Below are 18,632 nucleotides of genomic sequence, written 5' to 3'. Positions count from 1 at the left end.
CCCAAGATTTCACCCCTTAGTATGTGGATTGGCATTTACATTAGTGCCTTACTTTGGCTAATAGGTGTTTTTATCTGTGGAAATCACATTCAAGAAGATGTTTAATGCTTAACTGCTGTACCTTGAACCCCACTGGGCCTTTCCATTTGACTGGCAGCTAAATCCCTAAATGAAAACTTTTCAATAGGAAGGAGGAATCAGGAAAGGATTGGTCTTCAAATCTCACACTGGATCAAGAGATGCTCACTAAAGTGAAAAGAAGAGCAATCCTTTCCTGATTAGTAACCAGAGATCAATCTGAAAGCAGGATCAAACAGAATACTTGGGGTCTCTTTTTCTGTACATAAAGACACAGTGCTTGCCAAACAACCCTCTCACAGATTAAACTGGGCATGGTGCTACTTTTGATATGCCAAGCTAAATTTGAAAGAGGAAACCACCTGGGCTTTTTTCTTTGTTTTATAAATTGCCTTGAATTCTGAGTTCCAAGAACCACAGGACCACAAAGAAAGTTTCTCCTCCATTTATGTGGCATGAGCTACGGGGGTGAACAGCTCCATGGAACAATATTCAGGCACCAAAGTGGTTGATGGTCATTGCTTCAGAAACATGTGATTAGCATCAGCTTGTCTTGGTGGCTATTAACATTTGAATTTCACTGCCTGAAAAATCCTGGGCAGAGAATTAGATGTGTACGCACAAAGGAGCAAATATGGCCAGATGGCAATAAAGAGTTGATGGGAGATTTTGGGGGGATTGATAAGAAACTACTAGGAAAAATGAATTGTCAAAAAACCCCATCCTGACCCATAATTGGTCATATTCAAATAAGTGTCTGAAAAGGTGATAATGGGTCAGAATATGCTCATATGCTGAGAAGCCAACTCTGATAAGGAAGCCTTTTTCATTCTGAAATTATCATGTGTCTTCAGACCTGTTTATAGGGAGTTAGTGTTGCATGGTAGAATGTATGATTTTTGAGGGCAGGAACTACTTTATGTTGTCTCCTAATTCCCAGGAGCTGGAATATTTTGGGGGTGGGGTAGGGAACTTGACTTGTGATTTCATTAGTAAAGGGAACTTTCTTTGAGAAAACTCCCTCTAACGATGCTTGGGTGGCATATGGTCTGCAGCTTAGTCTTGGAGAACTGGCTGGGTCCCCAAGAGATGAGATGCTGGCCCAAGGGTACATAGACATCATGTGTCAGAAATGCCTCATGAACCCCCGGAATCCAGATTCCCCAAATGGCAAACGGATAGCCCACAATCAATTCTTATTTCTTTAATTCTCCTCATAGGAAATGGGATAGAGTTGAGGGGTGACTGTAGGGCCTTGGGTTACCTAAAGCACAAAAGGATTTTTTTCCCCTTGTCCTCACACTCTCCCCACTCACCTAGAAGTCAAAGCATGAGTGACCATACAGTATCTTTCTCCCATGATAGGAGGACCCTGGATAGAAAGAATTGTGGGTCGCCCTGGGTGTCCGCTCATTTCAAAGACTTGTCTAGACTAAATGGTGCTTGGCTTAGTTGTCTGATTAAATTAAAATGAAAGAGGTTTTTTTTCCTACCTTGAAAGTTTTATGATTTGGATTATGCTTTGTTAATTCAGTCAGTATGTATGGCACATAGTCTTTCTCAGTGTGTCTATAAATTACAGATTAATTCAAGACTTAACTGTAGGGAAACTTTTTATAGCATTTCTCAGGGGGCCATACTTTCAGAACAATACATGTGGAGCAAATGTAAATGACTATTTATTACAATAAAGCCAGAGTCGATGTCTAAATAATGTCATTTGTTCTTAGGATTTATTTACATGCTGTTGGAAGCATCTTGCCACTTAGATAAAATACCTTCAAATTCCTGTCATCGTTTCTGCCCTTGTTTTGTTCTGAATCTGACCAAAAGATTCAATTCTAGTAGCTCAGCACAGTCTTTCAGAGTATGACAATGAATTAATCAGTTTTAGGCAAAGAGCTTTATTTATTTCCAGGAGATTATGTTCCTTGTTCTATTTCTTCTAAGAAGAATCATTTTAAAGATATGAGAAAATTGTTATCAGTGTCTACTTCTGCACTGATCCAAATATATATCTAGAGAAACACATATTCATATATGTATACATGCATACTTGTATACATTTCCCTCTATATGATAACTCTCTCTTTGGATATGTATGTGTATATATATGTGTATATATACATATATATGTATATATATACATATATATATATATATAAATGTGTGTGTAGGGATGGATGGATGGATCGATCAGGACAGCTAGGTAGCATAATGGTTAGTGCCCTGGACCTGGAGTCAGAAAGATCTGAGTTCAAATCTTGCCTTGGCACTTAGTAGCAGTGTGACCCTGGGCAAGTCACTTTACTTCTGTTTTCCTAGGTTCCCTCATTTGTAACATCATTAATAGCATCTATCTCCCAGGGTTGTTATGAGGATCAAATGAGATAATTGTAAAAACTTAAACAATGTCTACCATCTAGCAAGCACCATATAAATGGTAATCCTTATTAGCTACTATATGAAGCTGCATCTTATGTCTCTGCACTTTTGATTTCCAGAATTCCACACCCTCCTCATCTCTACCAAAATTACCACTGCTCCTACACAAGGCATTTCTTGACCTCCTCATCTTCCTTTAATTTTTAGCACCCTTTTGTAAATTATTTGGAAGATGCTTTATATTTATTTGTATATATGTCAAATCATTCCTGTCAAATGTCAACTCCTTGAGAGCAGGAAATTGTCCATTTTTTTTCCTTTGAATTCCAACCCTAACACAGGATCTTGGTGCTTAAGAAAAGTTTGCTGAATGGAAATAAATTGGTATGTCCCTGCATCAATAGACATCTTAAGGATAGGGTTGAGTAGCTGAAGCTCTGGGATGTGTCTGGGGTGGGAGGCAAAGCTGCAATCTTTTCCCACCAACAGATGCCACTCATGTGAATCCAGGGTCATCATTCATTCCTTCCACCCACATGAAAGTCATTGTTGACTGTTAATTCCAATAAAATCAACTGCCCTTGCCTGATCTACAGCAATACTAATTAGTTTAATATTTTGTAGTGGCATGTTCTTTTTGTACAATTTCTCACAAATGCTTTTTAAAATCTTGCTTTTAAAATCCCAGTCTTCAGTTTCATCCTTTCACAAGGATGGTGTTTGTCTCTCAAAGACAGAGAGTTGGAGAGCTGAAGCGCAGGCATATTTTGCCAAGGTGAAATGGATTTGAATCCATGTGAATGGATCTGTGGCTTCACTGTGCCTCATCCATCCCTCCCTGTCCCATGTGCCTCTACTTCATATTCCCCCCAAAGTTCACCCCCAGCACCACCAGATTTCCGATAAAGCACTCTGGCTGCGCACTTACTATTCTTCCATGATATCTTCTACTTCTGTATTGATATATGATCTTTTGTGAGATGTTGAGCTTCAGCTTTTCAGGAGCAGCTGTATTCCATGCACTAATGTTGATATTGAAAAAATGGCTCTTGAGTTTCATGGGAAGCTTAGGATCAATGAAAGTGCTTTGTTATTTTCCCCAAAGTAATCCACCTTGCTCTCTTTCTGTTTTTAGAATCCTGGGACCAGCTCATGATCCACCTGCATTGTCTGTTCTAGCTAGCCATAGCAATTGACACTCTCTACAGGTATCCAGTTAGATATATGTTGAAATCTGAGCTCTAGACATTCTTCATTCATGTGAGATTTGTTTCTTTTTTCCTGAGGACCATTCTATTTCAATGGGGAGAAGGATTTTTCCACTAAAAGGTAGACCCCAGGGTGGTAATCGTTTTGATAATCCTGGATAGCTCATGAAATTTTAGAAGATGTTATTCTGCCTAGGTAGAGATTCACAGCAATGAAATCAGGAATTCCTCAAGCTATTACAAATGGCACCATTTGTACTGACCAGAAGGGCAGTAAATAATTGAGAAAGCAAGAAACCTAAAACATCTGCTGATTTAAACTTCTATTTAACTTTGATTCTTAAGGTGAATCCCATGCTTGTTTTATTGGAATATGTTCTGAATTAAGTAAAAGTAATTAGTCTCCATCAATAAATGAAAATGAGCTTGATTTTTTAACATTTTGCAGGGTACTTCTCTGTCAACATTTTTAGACATGCTCTCTGTAGGTTTCTATAGTCAAGGGAAGCCAAAAATCATTATTCTTCACAAAGAAACATAAAGAGATTAGAGCCTGCTAATTGTTTCCCCCTGCTGAAGTAATTGGCCAGAATTTGGACTTTTCACATAATGCATGAATGTAACTCTGTTGAAGTAGCTATTTAGCCATTTTCAGTCATATTCAACTCTTTGTGACTCCATTTGGGGGTTTCTTGGCAGAGATACTGGAGTAATTTACTATTTCCTTCTCTAACTCATTTTAAAGATGAGGAAACTGAGGCATACAGGGTTAAGTGATGTGCTAGGCTTCACACAGCTACCTAGCATCTGAGGCTGGATTTGAACTCAGGATTTCCCAACTCCAGGGACAATGCTCTATCCACTGTGCCACCTCACTACCCTACTTGAAACCTTTTGCTTTTTTATTAGCAGCGATTAAAAGCTAGCAAAGGAGCGGGAAAAAATGCTGCACAAATCCTCAGGATGTTAAATGGACTTGAGGTTTTATCAATGTAAAGCTTCATGTATGTTTGGCCAAGAGAAGATAAGATCTGGAGGGGACATGATCACTATCTTTAAGGACTGCTATTTGGAAGAGGAATCAGACCTGTTCTACTTGGCCACAGAGGGACAGAACTAGAATCATAGGGGACCAAACTAACTCACATGTGAGAAACATAATGGAACAGCATCCAAACACCGCTTCATATGTTTGCAGTAGCCTACTTCTTGGATTCCCCAATAGTCCAAGTCTTACATTCAGGATGCCACAAATTGCTGGATAGTATGTATAGCATCACTGGTTTAAACATGCACCAGTGTCAGGGAGTCTGTAGTTTTCTCTTTTATAAGTTTCTGTCAATCCTTTTCTAAGGCTAATACTGAAAAACCACTGTTGATCTGCAATCACACCTTTTTTGCCATACTTATGACCTATCCTGAGTAATTCCACTTTGACCTAGGTTGATGGCCACCCATGGGTGCAGAAGTATGTTTACTGTGCTTCCTGACAACTAGTTTGAGAAGCACTCTATTTCTGTAAGTAAAATCTACCTTATTCCTGGATGACTGTTTTTCTAGAATTCCTTACAGTAAACCAAATAGTATGTTTCCTTTGTAAAATCTGATCTCAGTCCACAGGAAGGACAGAGAGTTAATAGCTATACTTTTTTCCCCTTCAAAACACTTTTTTTTTTTTACATTAAGATAATCCTTTGGTAAAGTTTTTGAATACGTACAACAAAACTCAACAATTTGATTATGGACATATTCAGAAAAAGAAAGATAAAGCAAGAATATTTATGATTCAACATATAACTACATTAATACTACTAAAATACTAAGCTAAGGCTGACAGTTTGGGATGTTGAAGTCTTCATTCAAATACTAAGATGGAATACCAGCATTTTTAGGTGTGAATGCTGATTAATCACTTAAGTGCCAGTGAAGACTTTAACCTGAGAGGAAAGACACTCTACTGCATTTCAAGATTAAATGAATCAGTAGTAATGCCTGAATGCTATCAAACATCTGGAAGAAAACCAAATACTACAGGCAAATATTTGTAATTTCACAAAGAAGATCCAAGACAAATTGTCTAACTATCCTGGGATAATTATCTCTGAAACGAAATTCTTTTACAAAATAGACAGTGCATTTACAGTAAGTGCTTAATAAATGTTTTCTGACATGAATTTCATTTTAAGGTGACCATTTCTTTTGCAATATTATTGCAATTTTGCAACTTCAGTTTCTATCAAGTTGGAAGGCGTAGGCTTTGAATATCCACAAATAAAAACTACCTAGTACTATTTATAGCTAGTTAACAACTAGTTAACTCTGGTAACATTTGTCAAATGAGGGTATAAATTGAGGAAAAGGAAGAAAACAGATCAATTGCTTCAGATGGATCCCTGAAAGGAGAGGCCACCATAGGGAACAAGGCACAGATGGATCTCAGGAAACCTTCTTCATGGTCTTTCTCTACATTGAGTGCTCCACTTAGATTATTCCTGGTACTCAAACAAGAAGTGGGAAAGTGCCCATTGGCATAACTGCCTGGATCTAAGTGGCCAGGAAGGTTTCTACTCCTCTGACAGACGACTTTGGTTAAATATATGTAATTCTTCTGTTATTTGGAGGGTACTCAGAGATTGGGCACCTTTCAGACTAGGATTGGGCTTTCAATTTATTTCAGTTGAATTTAACATATATCAAGTCCCAACTTTTCATGAGGCATGAAGTTAAGCTCTTGGAGTCCAAAGACAGAAAACAAAAGAAATGCTGCCTTCATGACACACCACATGCCCAATTAGTCACTTGAAAAGTGACTTGAAAAGTAGATTACATAGGCAGTTATAAAAGTAGATATACCATATTTCACTGACATTGTTTTCATTTAATTGCAAATTGAGGTCATAATTATGGAACATGATCATTCATGAAAGATAGCTAAAAATGGCAAAGGAATCAATTGGTTTAAATAGTTTTGAGGGGAATTTCAAACATGGAGTCTTCTTTTTTATTTTTATTTTTTTATTTTTGCAAGGCAGACAGGGTTAAGTGGCTTGCCCAAGGCCACATGGCTAGGTAATTATTAAGTGTCTGAGACCGGATGTGAACCCAGGTACTCCTGACTCCAGGGCTGGTGCTTTATCCACTGCACCACCTAGCCACCCCAACATGGAGTCTTCTTGATTGGTCAAATCTGCCTAGGTTCTCACCTATCCTTACCTTGAATACCTTCTCTTGTTCATTTTGTAATGGTCATTAGATAAGAGGAAAACAAGAAAGGTTTGAAAAAATTAGCTTTAAATTGACATGATCAATTAAAAACCAAAGTTCTCCTCATACTCAATTTAGAGCAAAATGCTTATCAAAATTCCTATCCCTCAAATAAACCCCATCAGATATCTAACAGAAGATCAAACACTGTGCAAGAGATACTCCAGAATGCTTATGACTATACATTCCAAAAAAGACTACATCAGTTATCCTTAAATATGTTCCAGGGTCCTCTGGGACCCCCTAAGATCCATTTAGGGCATCTAAGAGATCAGAACAATTTTCATAATAATACTAAAATTTTAATTTCTAATATAGAAAAATATAATCCATATAAACAACAGTTCTTTTGGTAGGTCCTCAATAAATTTTAAGACTATAAAAGGATTCTGCAGCCAAAAGATTTGAAAACTGCTGAACTAAAATGGAACCCATATGAAAGAATCTTATAGATCATTGTAGGATACTACGTTCAGTACATCAAGAATGCTCTACTTGCAAAAAGAAATTTATATGTATATATATATATATATATATATATATATATATATATATATACACACATTCATGTGTATTAACAATAATATAGTTATCCAAAAGTTGGTGAATACATAGAAATACAATACAAATTAAACTCTTATCCTCAAAGATTAGTAGTTCTCCCCATATTTCTAAAAATGTGGGTGAGAAGAATTTTCTAGCCTCATATCTCTTCATGGGAACATACTTTATCAACTTTACTTTCATGCATGTAAAAATCTTTATTCTGTTTCAAATCAGTATTCTTTTCAAAACCACACCTGGGTCCTCTCCCCAGTAATATTCTGGCACCTTCAATTGCCACTTTCCTTCATTCTGGGTAGAATTCAAAGGAAAAGGGAAACATAAACTTTATACAGAAGGAGAAGTGAAACTTCATTGAAACTCCATTGATTTCCACCTCCCCCCAACTCCAAATAGCACCAACATAACTATGTCAAAAGCTTACCTTCTTCATGGATATGCCTCCCTGACGTTCGGCACCAGAGCCAGCATATCTATGGGAAAGAAAAATAATTTTTTAATATTATGATAAACCAACTAACTAGGCTAAAAAAGTCAATGTACAGATTAAGAAGAACAAGAAGATGCGTGGTCAAATATATTTGTGTAAATATTCCCAATGGCATTATCAGTGAAATACCTAGGATTACAAGTGAGGTCAATGGAAGAATGACATAGATATGCATATGACACCTGCTTGGAAAGATTACCCCTTTCATTTGTAGCTTACACAACACAATACAAGAAATGGAAACATAAACAAAGTCTCCTTCACTTGGCTGAATCATGCCCTGGTCAAATTTAATAAAACATTCCAATGTTGCAGCAAGCCACCCTTAAAATAGATTGTGTAGGTGTTTCATAGAAGTTTTATTAAATTGACCTTAAACAAATTAGTGGAAATGACTTCTAGTGATTTCCAAAGTGTCAAAATGAGTCTTCCTTAATATTTATTTGAACAGTCTAGCCATTTGTAATTCAAAACAGAGCTCCACATTCAAGCTGAAATACACACGCTATCCTTAATACTTAGATCATTGGACAACCTACACAGTGTGTATCTGCAGCTATCTAAACCTATATCTCCATATGCCCATATATTTACTTAGGGAGGGTTGTGCAGGGATAGGGTATAGGGACTGAACCAATGATTTCACTGATATTGGAAACTCCATGGTGATGGACTTCCTCTAAAAAGCAAGATGGCATCTTCTCTGGAATTTAGAGTCTGAAAATTTCTTAGAGCACTGAGGGATTAAGTGACTTAATTGACTCAGGGTTATCCAGCCAGTAAGTATCAGAGGCGCACTCTCTTCTTGGCTGACTCTCTAGCCATTACACCATGCTGAGTCTCAGTATGTACATGCAAACATACAAACATACATACACATATACGTAATTGCCAAATTTGGTTGTGAAATCTGAGTATGAAGACTTGCAAAGAGTTTATTTGTAAACAGTGAGCCAGGCCAGTTTAATTGTAAGCAGTGACTTAGTGCCAAAATTCTCAGTAAAATAATCCATGGCAACAGCATAATTTCATATTGCATTGGAATTCTTAATTTCTGAGTTGGATACACTGGAAGAAAAGAAGTGTAAAAACAAATAAAAATCATGAAAACAAATTTTACTTTTCCTTCCCCTACTCTACAATCAATTGAACAGACTAAGTGGCTGGTCACTGAATGATCACCTTTTTGTGCCTAATCTGTTGCTTGGTGCTAGGGTGTCAATAGGGCAGAAAGAAAATGAGCTCACAAATGATTTAATGCTCTGAAAATGATACTCCATGGAGAAACAACCTAAAAAAACCAAAAAAGGTCAACTGAATCAGTTTGTCTTGCAAAAAATCATATTGGGGAGGGGTAGGTCCTCAATAATTGTGCTAAGTTCTGCTTGCTTGACACAGTCTTTCAGTAGCAGCTTGATGGTCACTTGCCAGGGAAAATACAGGGGGGCTTCCTACTTAGGTACAAGTTGGACTCAGTGGTCTCTAAAGTCCCATTCAACTCTGAGATGGTGTGATTCATTTGAATTAATGACTAAATGTTATATTGTAAAGGATTAAATTTTGCAAATTACAACACGATTAAGCTTTGACCAAGGAGACTGCAACAATTAAACATCCTCTATGGAATAATGCAAAATCCACTTGAAACATCACTGGGCTGTATTCCAATGGCTATAAGTGCCCGATGGTAGTTCATGTGAACACCCTTTACACTCATCTACATTAGTTAAAGGGTAGTATTTATAAAGCATTTGCAGGATTCTCCATGGATTAAAACAGAAAATACAGCCTCAGGTGCAAGGAAACCAAATTGTGATGTGGTTACAAACATGAGTTGGTGTAATATATCTGCAAGTGCTAGCCTTGAAAAATCACAGAGTTAAAGAGGAAATCAAAACATTTTCCTACTCCAAATCACCAAGTAATCCGGAGCTACAGTTTTTTTCTTATCCCCCTGGACCACCCAGAAATTTCAGTCCTGTTTTGTATTCAGGGAGATGTAGAAGAATTAGCAAATAGCCTGGCTATAGGGAAGAATCGGCAAGTCACCCCCAGGACTCTGCCCGGGAAATGTGGGTTTTTATCCCAAGAGGTGATCTCTAGAAAATCAAATGGTTACTAGTTTGGAAAATTAGTTAAATATTTAAAACTGTTCAACAAATGAAGAATTAAGATATGGAGAAGGGCGATCATAGGTTTATCATTACTACAGAGAAAGAATGAATATAATGGACTTAATTGAAAGTCAGATTTACAGAAGTAATTGAATCTGAAGATCAATAAAAAAAAGGTAATGGAAGGAGATTTTAGAACATTACTTCCTGGAAATCATAGGTTCAAAAATCTAGAGCTGAAAGGAACTTGAAAAGTTATTTATTCTTCATTTTACAATTGAGGAAACCAAAGCCAAGGGAGGTAAAGTGACTTAGCCAAAGTCAAACAGGTATGCTGTCTATATGATGGTGGGGGGGTTGAACGTAGGTTCTCTGACTCTGGAGCCTCTACTCTTTATGTTGTAATAGGCTGTTATTTAGGAATATACATCTTAAGACATATAGTTTACTTTTAAGTTATAGTTTTAATTGGAGGCAATGACTGACGACTATAGTCTAGCTTTTTTTTTTTTGTTAGGCAGTGGGGTTAAATAACTTGCCTAAGTTCACACAGCTAACTTAAGTGTCTGAGGATGGATTTGAACTCAGGTCCTCCTGACTCCAGGGCCAGTGCTCTATCCACTGAGCCACCTAGCTTCCCCTGAAGACTATAGTCTTAAGGGACTTGCATGGTGCCTTCTAATCTTGTAACTCTCTGATTGAGATTCCAGAGACCTCTTGATAATGCTTGATTCAAATAACTGTTGGGGGTAGACCATGGTAACTTTAGGATTACTCAATTGGAAAGACTTAATCAAGTATAGATGAGTGCCAATCAGAAGTATGAAACTCTGGCCTCACTACAAGTAGCCTGCAAAACTTTTTTAAGTCTAGTTGAGAAATGTTTTACAAAATAAAAATACAATGTAATATAGATAATGTTAATATGTGATTTTCTAAGTCAGTATGCATCCAGCAGGAATCTGTTTCTATTTAAGTTTGATACCACTGGTGTAGTCTAGTCTACCTAGGAACACCTTTAGAGGTGACAATGGCAGTTTGGGGGTAGGGGGGCAGGGTATTGGTTAGAAACACTCTGTGTCATTAAGGGGACAAGTATGTGTTTCCCTAGAGCTCTAGAAGCAAGTTAATTAGAGAATAGGTCTTGGGCCTGTGATGGTTCTGACCTCCAGAAAGACTAGTACTATACTAAGAAATCAATGAAGTATGTGGATAGCCAAGACTAGCCTAGGACTTTTGGGTCCCTGGGTAACCAATAACATTACTGGACATACAGTCAAACTAAGCCTTGAGGTGTCCGACTTTCAAGTTTCCTTTTATACAATTATAAAATGTAGTGACTGTGATAATACCTGTGCCAGCATTATAATTATGTGTGGCATGGCTTAATAAACTGAATTTGAGCTGCCAAAATCAATGTCAAATTAGATGAAAGAATAAAACTGAGAAGGGCAGGATGCACAATTAAATAGCTTCAACCTGATCTATTGGAATAGTCTACTCAGATATGGATAACTGTAGGAGCATCAAGACAGATCATTAATACATTCTAAACAGATGTAACCAATGTAAATCAATAGCCATAGCAAAGAGGGCAAAAAAGCCTAGAAACCACTTACCTAGCAAACACAATCTGCTTGACAAGCAGAATGAATATGGGCAACACTAATTTAGAATATAAACTCATTTATAAAGTCTTATAGAGAATGATGGAGAATATTGTGAGTAGTATCCATCATAAAACAGTGAGGAACAGTGGAGTATCAATTTAGCCAATTAAGTCAGGTCATAGTAAGTCAACAAACATTTATTAAACTTTTATTATTGAACTAACTACTTGAAATACATGCAATCCCTAATGGGGGTAACAACATACAACTATCTTTGTATATACAAGATAAATACATTGTAAATGGGAAGTAACTTCAGAGGGAAGGAGCTGGCAGTGGGGAACACTGGGAAAGACCTTGTACTGAAGGTGGGGAAGTGGCAGCTAGATGGTCAACCAGTAAGAGCTCATTCATCAATATAAGTCACTTGGCAAGACACTGAATATGGACAATGAATTAAGCCTCGAACTGGAGGAAAGTGAGATATTGGGCAGCAGTTTCAGTGACTCCAGATTTTTCTCTAAAACACAGGTCCAGTTTCTCAAAACCAGTATTCTTCATCTGGTGATCTATATGGCTTCAAATAACATCATACTACAGGCTCCAAAGAGTTAATAAAACAATGGGCGACAGGCCTGATGGGCCTACATTCTACTGCAGCACAAAACTAACAATTACATAACCATCAGTAGACTTAAAGATTTCATCAAAGATATACAAATGGAAAAGGATAGGGGCCGGTCAGGTAGCAAAGGTGAGGAGCAAGAGATGCATAGTCTATGTTTTCCTTGAGAGCCTATATAATATCAAGAAATTTAGAGGAAGTCCAGGAGCAATACTCTTGCCCAAGTTTATGCAAGTAGAGTTAAAAGGAACAGATAGATGGAGCCCTGTAGAGGATTTAGGAGAGAACATGAACAGAGGCCCAGAGGATGGGTTGTAATGTGCAATGGTGCAGGGAGTACAGACAACAATTCAATTTAAGGTCCTGCTGAAATATTGAAAAGTCCCTTCTAGTTTTAAATACTGTGATTCTAAACATGTTCATTAAGTTGATCTGAGGGTCTCAGGTGACTTGAGAAGGGAGGTGCTGGTGCCTGTGCCATGCCACACATAATTATAGTGCGGGCATAGGTATTATCACAGTCAAAACGTTTTATAATTGTATAAAAGGAAACTTGAAAGTCAGACACCTCGAGGCTAGTTTGACTGTATGTCCAGTAATGTTATTGGTTACCTAGGCACCTGGGCCAGAGGGAGGACCCTCTTGGGAAAGGGAGAAAAAAGAGACTTTAAACACCAAATTTACCTCCATTCAGGGAGAGGCCTGGTGGAAAGCCTAAAGAATCGGTTTTACAGGGGCCCTCTAAGCTATAAAATTGGGAAAGAGTTTACAAAACGCTTCTGATGGGGTGAGAAAAATGATGCAAGATTTCTCCCAGACCTGGTGAGAGAGTTAAGTGAATGAAACTGAAATCAGCTCATAAGCTAGGCTAATAAGGCTGCAGAAAGCAGCCTCAAATAGTTAGGAAAGTTTCTAGCAGGAAAATAAAAATATGCCCAAATCAGTCTTCTCCTGTGAGGTAGTGAGGTATGAAAGAAAAAAAAATCCAAAGAATTAGATTTGGACTTAAAAAACCTAGGGGTTAGACCTGGCTCTACAATTTCCCTGTGACTCATGACTTCTTCTGCCAGAGTGGTTGTTACCTTGGGGAACGAATCAATTAATTCATTTAACATCCCCAATATGCCCTACAAGAAAGAGAGGATGATTGTTAAAGCCGTCACAGAGATTGGGTTCTCTAACTTAACTTTTATATAGATCTCTAGGTAGCCCCTGGCCTCTTCTTGGTGAAAGCAAAATCCAGTTTACTGGGAATGTTGGGGCTATGTAACAGCAAGATTATATTCTAGGATTTGTATATAGGCATTGGCAGGGGGAAATTTCTGTGAAGCATGTTACCCTCCTCAATCTCTCCTTCTGACACAACTTTGCCTTGCCTTAGCTCCTCTCAAAGGACTTTGGTCCTCTGGCTTGATCTCTTGTAGGCAGCCTCTATGACACAGTATACTTTCCTTGGTCTATCTCAGCATGGTTCCTTTGCAACATTATTGTTACAGAGGACTTTTCCATGCTTGGTCTAATGCATATACCCTTAATCTGGAGTTCTTGGAGCAAATTTCAGAGGGTCTATGGATGAAGAAAAAAATGACATTTTAATTTTCATCAGTCTCTGAAATTTAACTGAAATTTAGCCTTTTCCAATTATTTACAAGTATGCAAATTGACAACACTGGGTCTATAAGATTGGAGATGAATCTATGATGCAAACTGGTCTAAGGCCCCCTGACATTGATTGGGCCTCTTCTCACTTTAAATAGTTTAAGTTTGAGTAAATCAATGACCCCATCCTAATAACTCAAAAAAAAAGAACAGATTCTAGATTCCAAGTCCAGCTCTCACACTTCAGTAAATATTTCAGTGGGAATAATGTTCAGGGTAAAAACTCCCTGGTCCAACCACTTGGTAAGAATCCTAGGTCAACAGTGAATATTTCTCTATTTTTGGTCCTGCTGCCACCTTCCCAACTTCCACTTGGATCTCCTAATTTTGTAAGGTGATACAAATGTTCCTCTCTGTTAACTCAAAATTCCCATTTACCTCAAGTGGTGAATCTTAATCATCTCACTAAAGGTCAATGTGCTCTTCCTACGTTCACAAGCCTCCTACACTTATGTGCCTGCATCAGAGAGAATTCTGTTTCTTTCTACTCAGTCCTTTCTTTTGCACCTCCCTTTTAACCTCTGATTTAGCATGTGTATCCAAAGGCAACTGAGATGGCTACACTGGAAGCTTCAGTGACCATTAGAGGTTGTCTTCCTATTTGGGGGCACTGATGACAGTCATGTGGGATTTTTCCCAGAGGGCAGACTAACTGCTTAAAATAGTGTTGATGGGTTTAAATTAATACATATTGGTACAGTAGAAAGAAAGAGTAGTGACCCATGAGTTAAGAGAGTTGGGTTTAAAGACCAGAAGAGAGAGGAGCTATGTGGCCTTGAGAAGGAATGGATAAATACTCTGAGGCTACTTTGTCACCTGTGAAATAGGAATAATGACCCTTGTATAAACTTATCACCAAGTTACTCAATAATTCAGTTCAACAAACACTCATTATTCCTCTCTTCCATAAAAAGTAGCATTGTGCTAGGTGCTGGGTAAAAAAAAGACAACACTGGCAACAGTTTTTGCCCTACAAGAAATATATTGTACTGAGTTTGGGGGTAGGGAGGGATAAAATAGCAAACATAGACAAACAAATGCTCAAGAGCAAAGTATTTTAAATGCCTTAAAGAGTTATGTAAATGGGGATCATTATCATTCATAATTCAAAAATTATTTATTGAGCACTTACCATATGCTAGTAGCTGGGCTAAGCCTGTGGGAGATAAAAGAGGTGTGGGGTATATGACTCCTGCCTTCAAGGACTCAAAAGTCTAGTTTGAATTAGGGTGTAACTCTGTTGGGTTTGTGTTTCAAACATACTTATGTACTATTTCCATTCATTTTCAGGATCGTGTCTATTAACAAGTTTTGTTCTAACTGTAATGCTGATCAGCCACTAGCATTTCAAAAGATTGTCTGTAGCCAAGGGCACTTGATGAATGTGAGCTTCAGGGAAAATAACTGAGGAGTCAGCTTGACCAGTAGGTTTAAATTGTCAGCCAATTTCAAACATCAAGCAATTGGGAATCCTATTAGGTCGGAGGAAGCTGGAGAGGTAGCACCATAAGGTTGAAAGAAGGTTAAATTGCGAGTGGAAGTATTGAGATTTCCTATTCTGATCCTGCCACAAACTTTAGGCAAATGACCTAGCTACTCTGGTCCTTATCTCTCTATTAACCAGATGATTTGAAAAAAAATGCTAGTCCCTAGATTACCTTGTCGGCAAAGATGATGTGTAGATTTTTTTTTCCTTTTAGATATATGAAATGAAATCAGTACTGAGTGAAATAAATGAGAACCCTGTGTTAGGGAGATAGAAGATTAAGAAAGGAAAAGTTGTTTGACTCTATTGTTACTAAGTCTATGATTGGTTCCAAGACAGACCTTCCTTTCCCCTGTTGCTATAGAAATCCCAATACTGTTTTTGTTACTACTGCTGTCATTTTTGAGGAAAAAACATTCTTTTGCCATTTCAGGCAAGAGAGGAATTCACCTTCAATTTAATATCTTGCTACAGGTCACTCAGGTTTCATTTCAGACAATGAAAACAGTCAAGGTCAGTTCAAAAACGTACAGCGATATTTTGAAATGTCTTTGCTAACTTTGAAAGGTAGTGTTCTTCAGCTGAATGCCTTGTCCTTGATAAACAACTCTACTCAGATAGGTCTGCGCTCTTGAGAGGAAAGAAAGATTAAGGGACCTGACAGTGTCTTTTTTTCTTTCTTTCAAGGTTGTGGGAATCTGTCTTTGGGTAACGAAATAATCTGGTCTGGAAGTGCCTAGCATTCTAGCTAACAAAACTCTTGCAAATGCCCTTGACATTAAGATTTGGGATCATGCATTATTTTTGCCTATGAATCAATTATCATTTTGACTTAAGAGTTTTAACTTGTATGTCAATTCTTTAATTTTGCAACTTTTCCAAATACAAGGAAAAGTTCACTTTTGTTCTTGACATCCTTCTAAGTCAAACATTGCTATTTAAAAAAATAATTTTTCATTATAGCACCACAGTGAGAACCTAGTGATCTTTAATGTGCTTAGGTGTTAAGAGATGATGTTTTATCTTTAATTTGATTTGATTTTTTTTGCATCAATTCATGGTAATAAAAATTTGATAATGAATGTGATACATATTGAAAAGAGGGAAACTGAATCAATATCCCCACCCCACTTAATATAAACTAACAAGATACTTCAAATCTGATATCTTTATTAATTGAGCACACCTTTATTGACTCAAACAATTAACCAAAGGTATTAAAATAGGTGCAAAAATTCTCACTCAGTTTTGAAGAAGAGAAAGCCATTGGATGAAATGAAATGATTCTACCTAGGAAGAGTATTAGAATAGGCTGGAGCGATTTCATCACATCCTGTGCTTTTTGGATATAACAGCAAGCAGGTTTGGAACCTAGCATTTAAGTAGAAAGCTTAATGGTGAAAATTGTTCCAACTAAGCCCCTGAAAGGGAATGGCTTGTAGCGGTGGTAGTGATAAGAGGGGACAGAGAGAAGATCTTTGGACTCTAGAAAAGGAGAAATGCTTTTCATTCAACTAAGAGGTGTGAATTACCTGTATGCTTGAGCCCAGTTTCTCCTGCATTCTGTACACACTTATGGGAGTAATAAATGCATATTTCTAAAAGCTAATTAATTCTGGTTGGTTAAATGATATTTGAAGATCAATAAGGGACCACCCTAGTGGTGCTCAGGAGTTATAAAACTAAAAATCAAATGCCAACCCCTCAGATTGATCTTTCAAACCTGAAGGGACAATTAACTAGCCAACCAGTAGGGACTCAGTCTGTTCACCCAAGTGTTGCATTGGCTTGGTGGAATAAGTCCTACATGCCTGTGCTACATGGGCATATCTCATTTGGGATTAAAATTAGATTCTTGGAATTGGCAGGGATCCACTGGAGAACTTCTCCACCTATATTGGATACTCTAATTTTGGGGATACATTAGGAGAGAATTAGAATTTTTTTATTTTCTATTTTAGGAGGTAATTCAACAGTATTTTCTAGCATGTTTCTTTACATGGAATAATTTTTGCTCATCTCGAAGCTTGTATAAATCTGTTTTATTACTATCTCTAGAATGAGTATTGAGGTTGAAATCTGTTTGGACTAGCACCAGCAATTTGCCTAGAGTGCACTATGATAGTTCATCAGTTCATGTTTTTTCTTTTTCATTTTAATGGATCCAAGCTGCTTGCTTTATTTATGACACGAACCTAGACCGTTTTCCTTAAAAACTATTCAATAGTCAACCCTAAGTGCTTCATAACTTGGGAGTCTCTTGTCGCTCTGAGAGCTTTGTTTTTCCTTCTTAGTTAACCTATTTGTCCTCCTAAGGGAGAAATGAGAAACTCCATTGTTTGAGCTTTGGAGTTCGGAGCTGCAGTAAGGATAAGCTGATAGGGTATCTGCATTGTATGGTGAACTCCAGGAGCAGGAGCCCACTAGGCCATTGCACTGAATAGGATAGGGAGACCTATTCTCAAAAATTAACAGACACCATTTGGATTGCCAGTAGCAGGGCTTTACTAGGGAAATTTTAAGTGCTATTTAACCTAAGGACCCAGAGGAAGTTTGCCTAGATCTCCAAGAATATCACTTGTAGAGAAATTTTGATGTGTCCTATAGAGAAAAGAACCCTTAGAAATTCAGGATGGATAGTCTTAGATGTGAAGTGACTCAGGAGAATTGTCACCCAGGGCAGTTTATTTCTTACCTGAAGGACAAAGGGATGACTTCCAGTGAGCCAGAGATCCCTAATTCCTGGGAGGGGGAAGGGCCCTACATGCTCATGGAGCACTATAAGACCCTGTCAGGCTATTCTTCTGAGAAGAAAGGTTTGATTATCTTTTCTCATTTATTTTGATTTGGAAAAGCCCCTTTGTAAAAAAGCAAGACAGGCAGGAGCCTATTAGAATTTTGTAAAAAACAATATCTGTTTGTTAAATTTTATCTCCATATATTTGGAAGTATGGAAGAGTGTTCATTACAGACCTATGCCATATAGACTTTCCATGAAACTCTTTAGTACAAAGATCTGGGAAAAGCATTCAAAAAATATTAATGTGGAACCTCATCAAGTCACTAGAGATTTGTTCAGAAATTGAAACTCTGCCAAACCCACTCTGAGGACCCAATGAGAGTTAGAGTTGGGAGACTGAACCAGAGCC

The 18,632-nt window shown here is 37.6% G+C and overlaps 1 protein-coding gene across 1 annotated transcript in view; it reads right to left on the bottom strand.

The window, feature by feature from the left end:
* Positions 1–18,632, bottom strand: part of LOC141498669 (connector enhancer of kinase suppressor of ras 2-like) — a 392,492-nt gene that overhangs the window by 86,801 nt on the left and 287,059 nt on the right. Inside the window, exon 14 of the mRNA XM_074201839.1 lies at positions 7,924–7,972. Within this exon, the coding sequence (XP_074057940.1) occupies positions 7,924–7,972 (49 nt within the window). The remainder of the gene's footprint in view (positions 1–7,923; positions 7,973–18,632) is intronic.

Source organism: Macrotis lagotis, chromosome X (genome assembly GCF_037893015.1).
Source record: "Macrotis lagotis isolate mMagLag1 chromosome X, bilby.v1.9.chrom.fasta, whole genome shotgun sequence".
Classification (NCBI taxonomy): Eukaryota; Metazoa; Chordata; class Mammalia; order Peramelemorphia; family Peramelidae; genus Macrotis; species Macrotis lagotis.
This window is presented reverse-complemented; position numbering and strand designations above follow the sequence as displayed.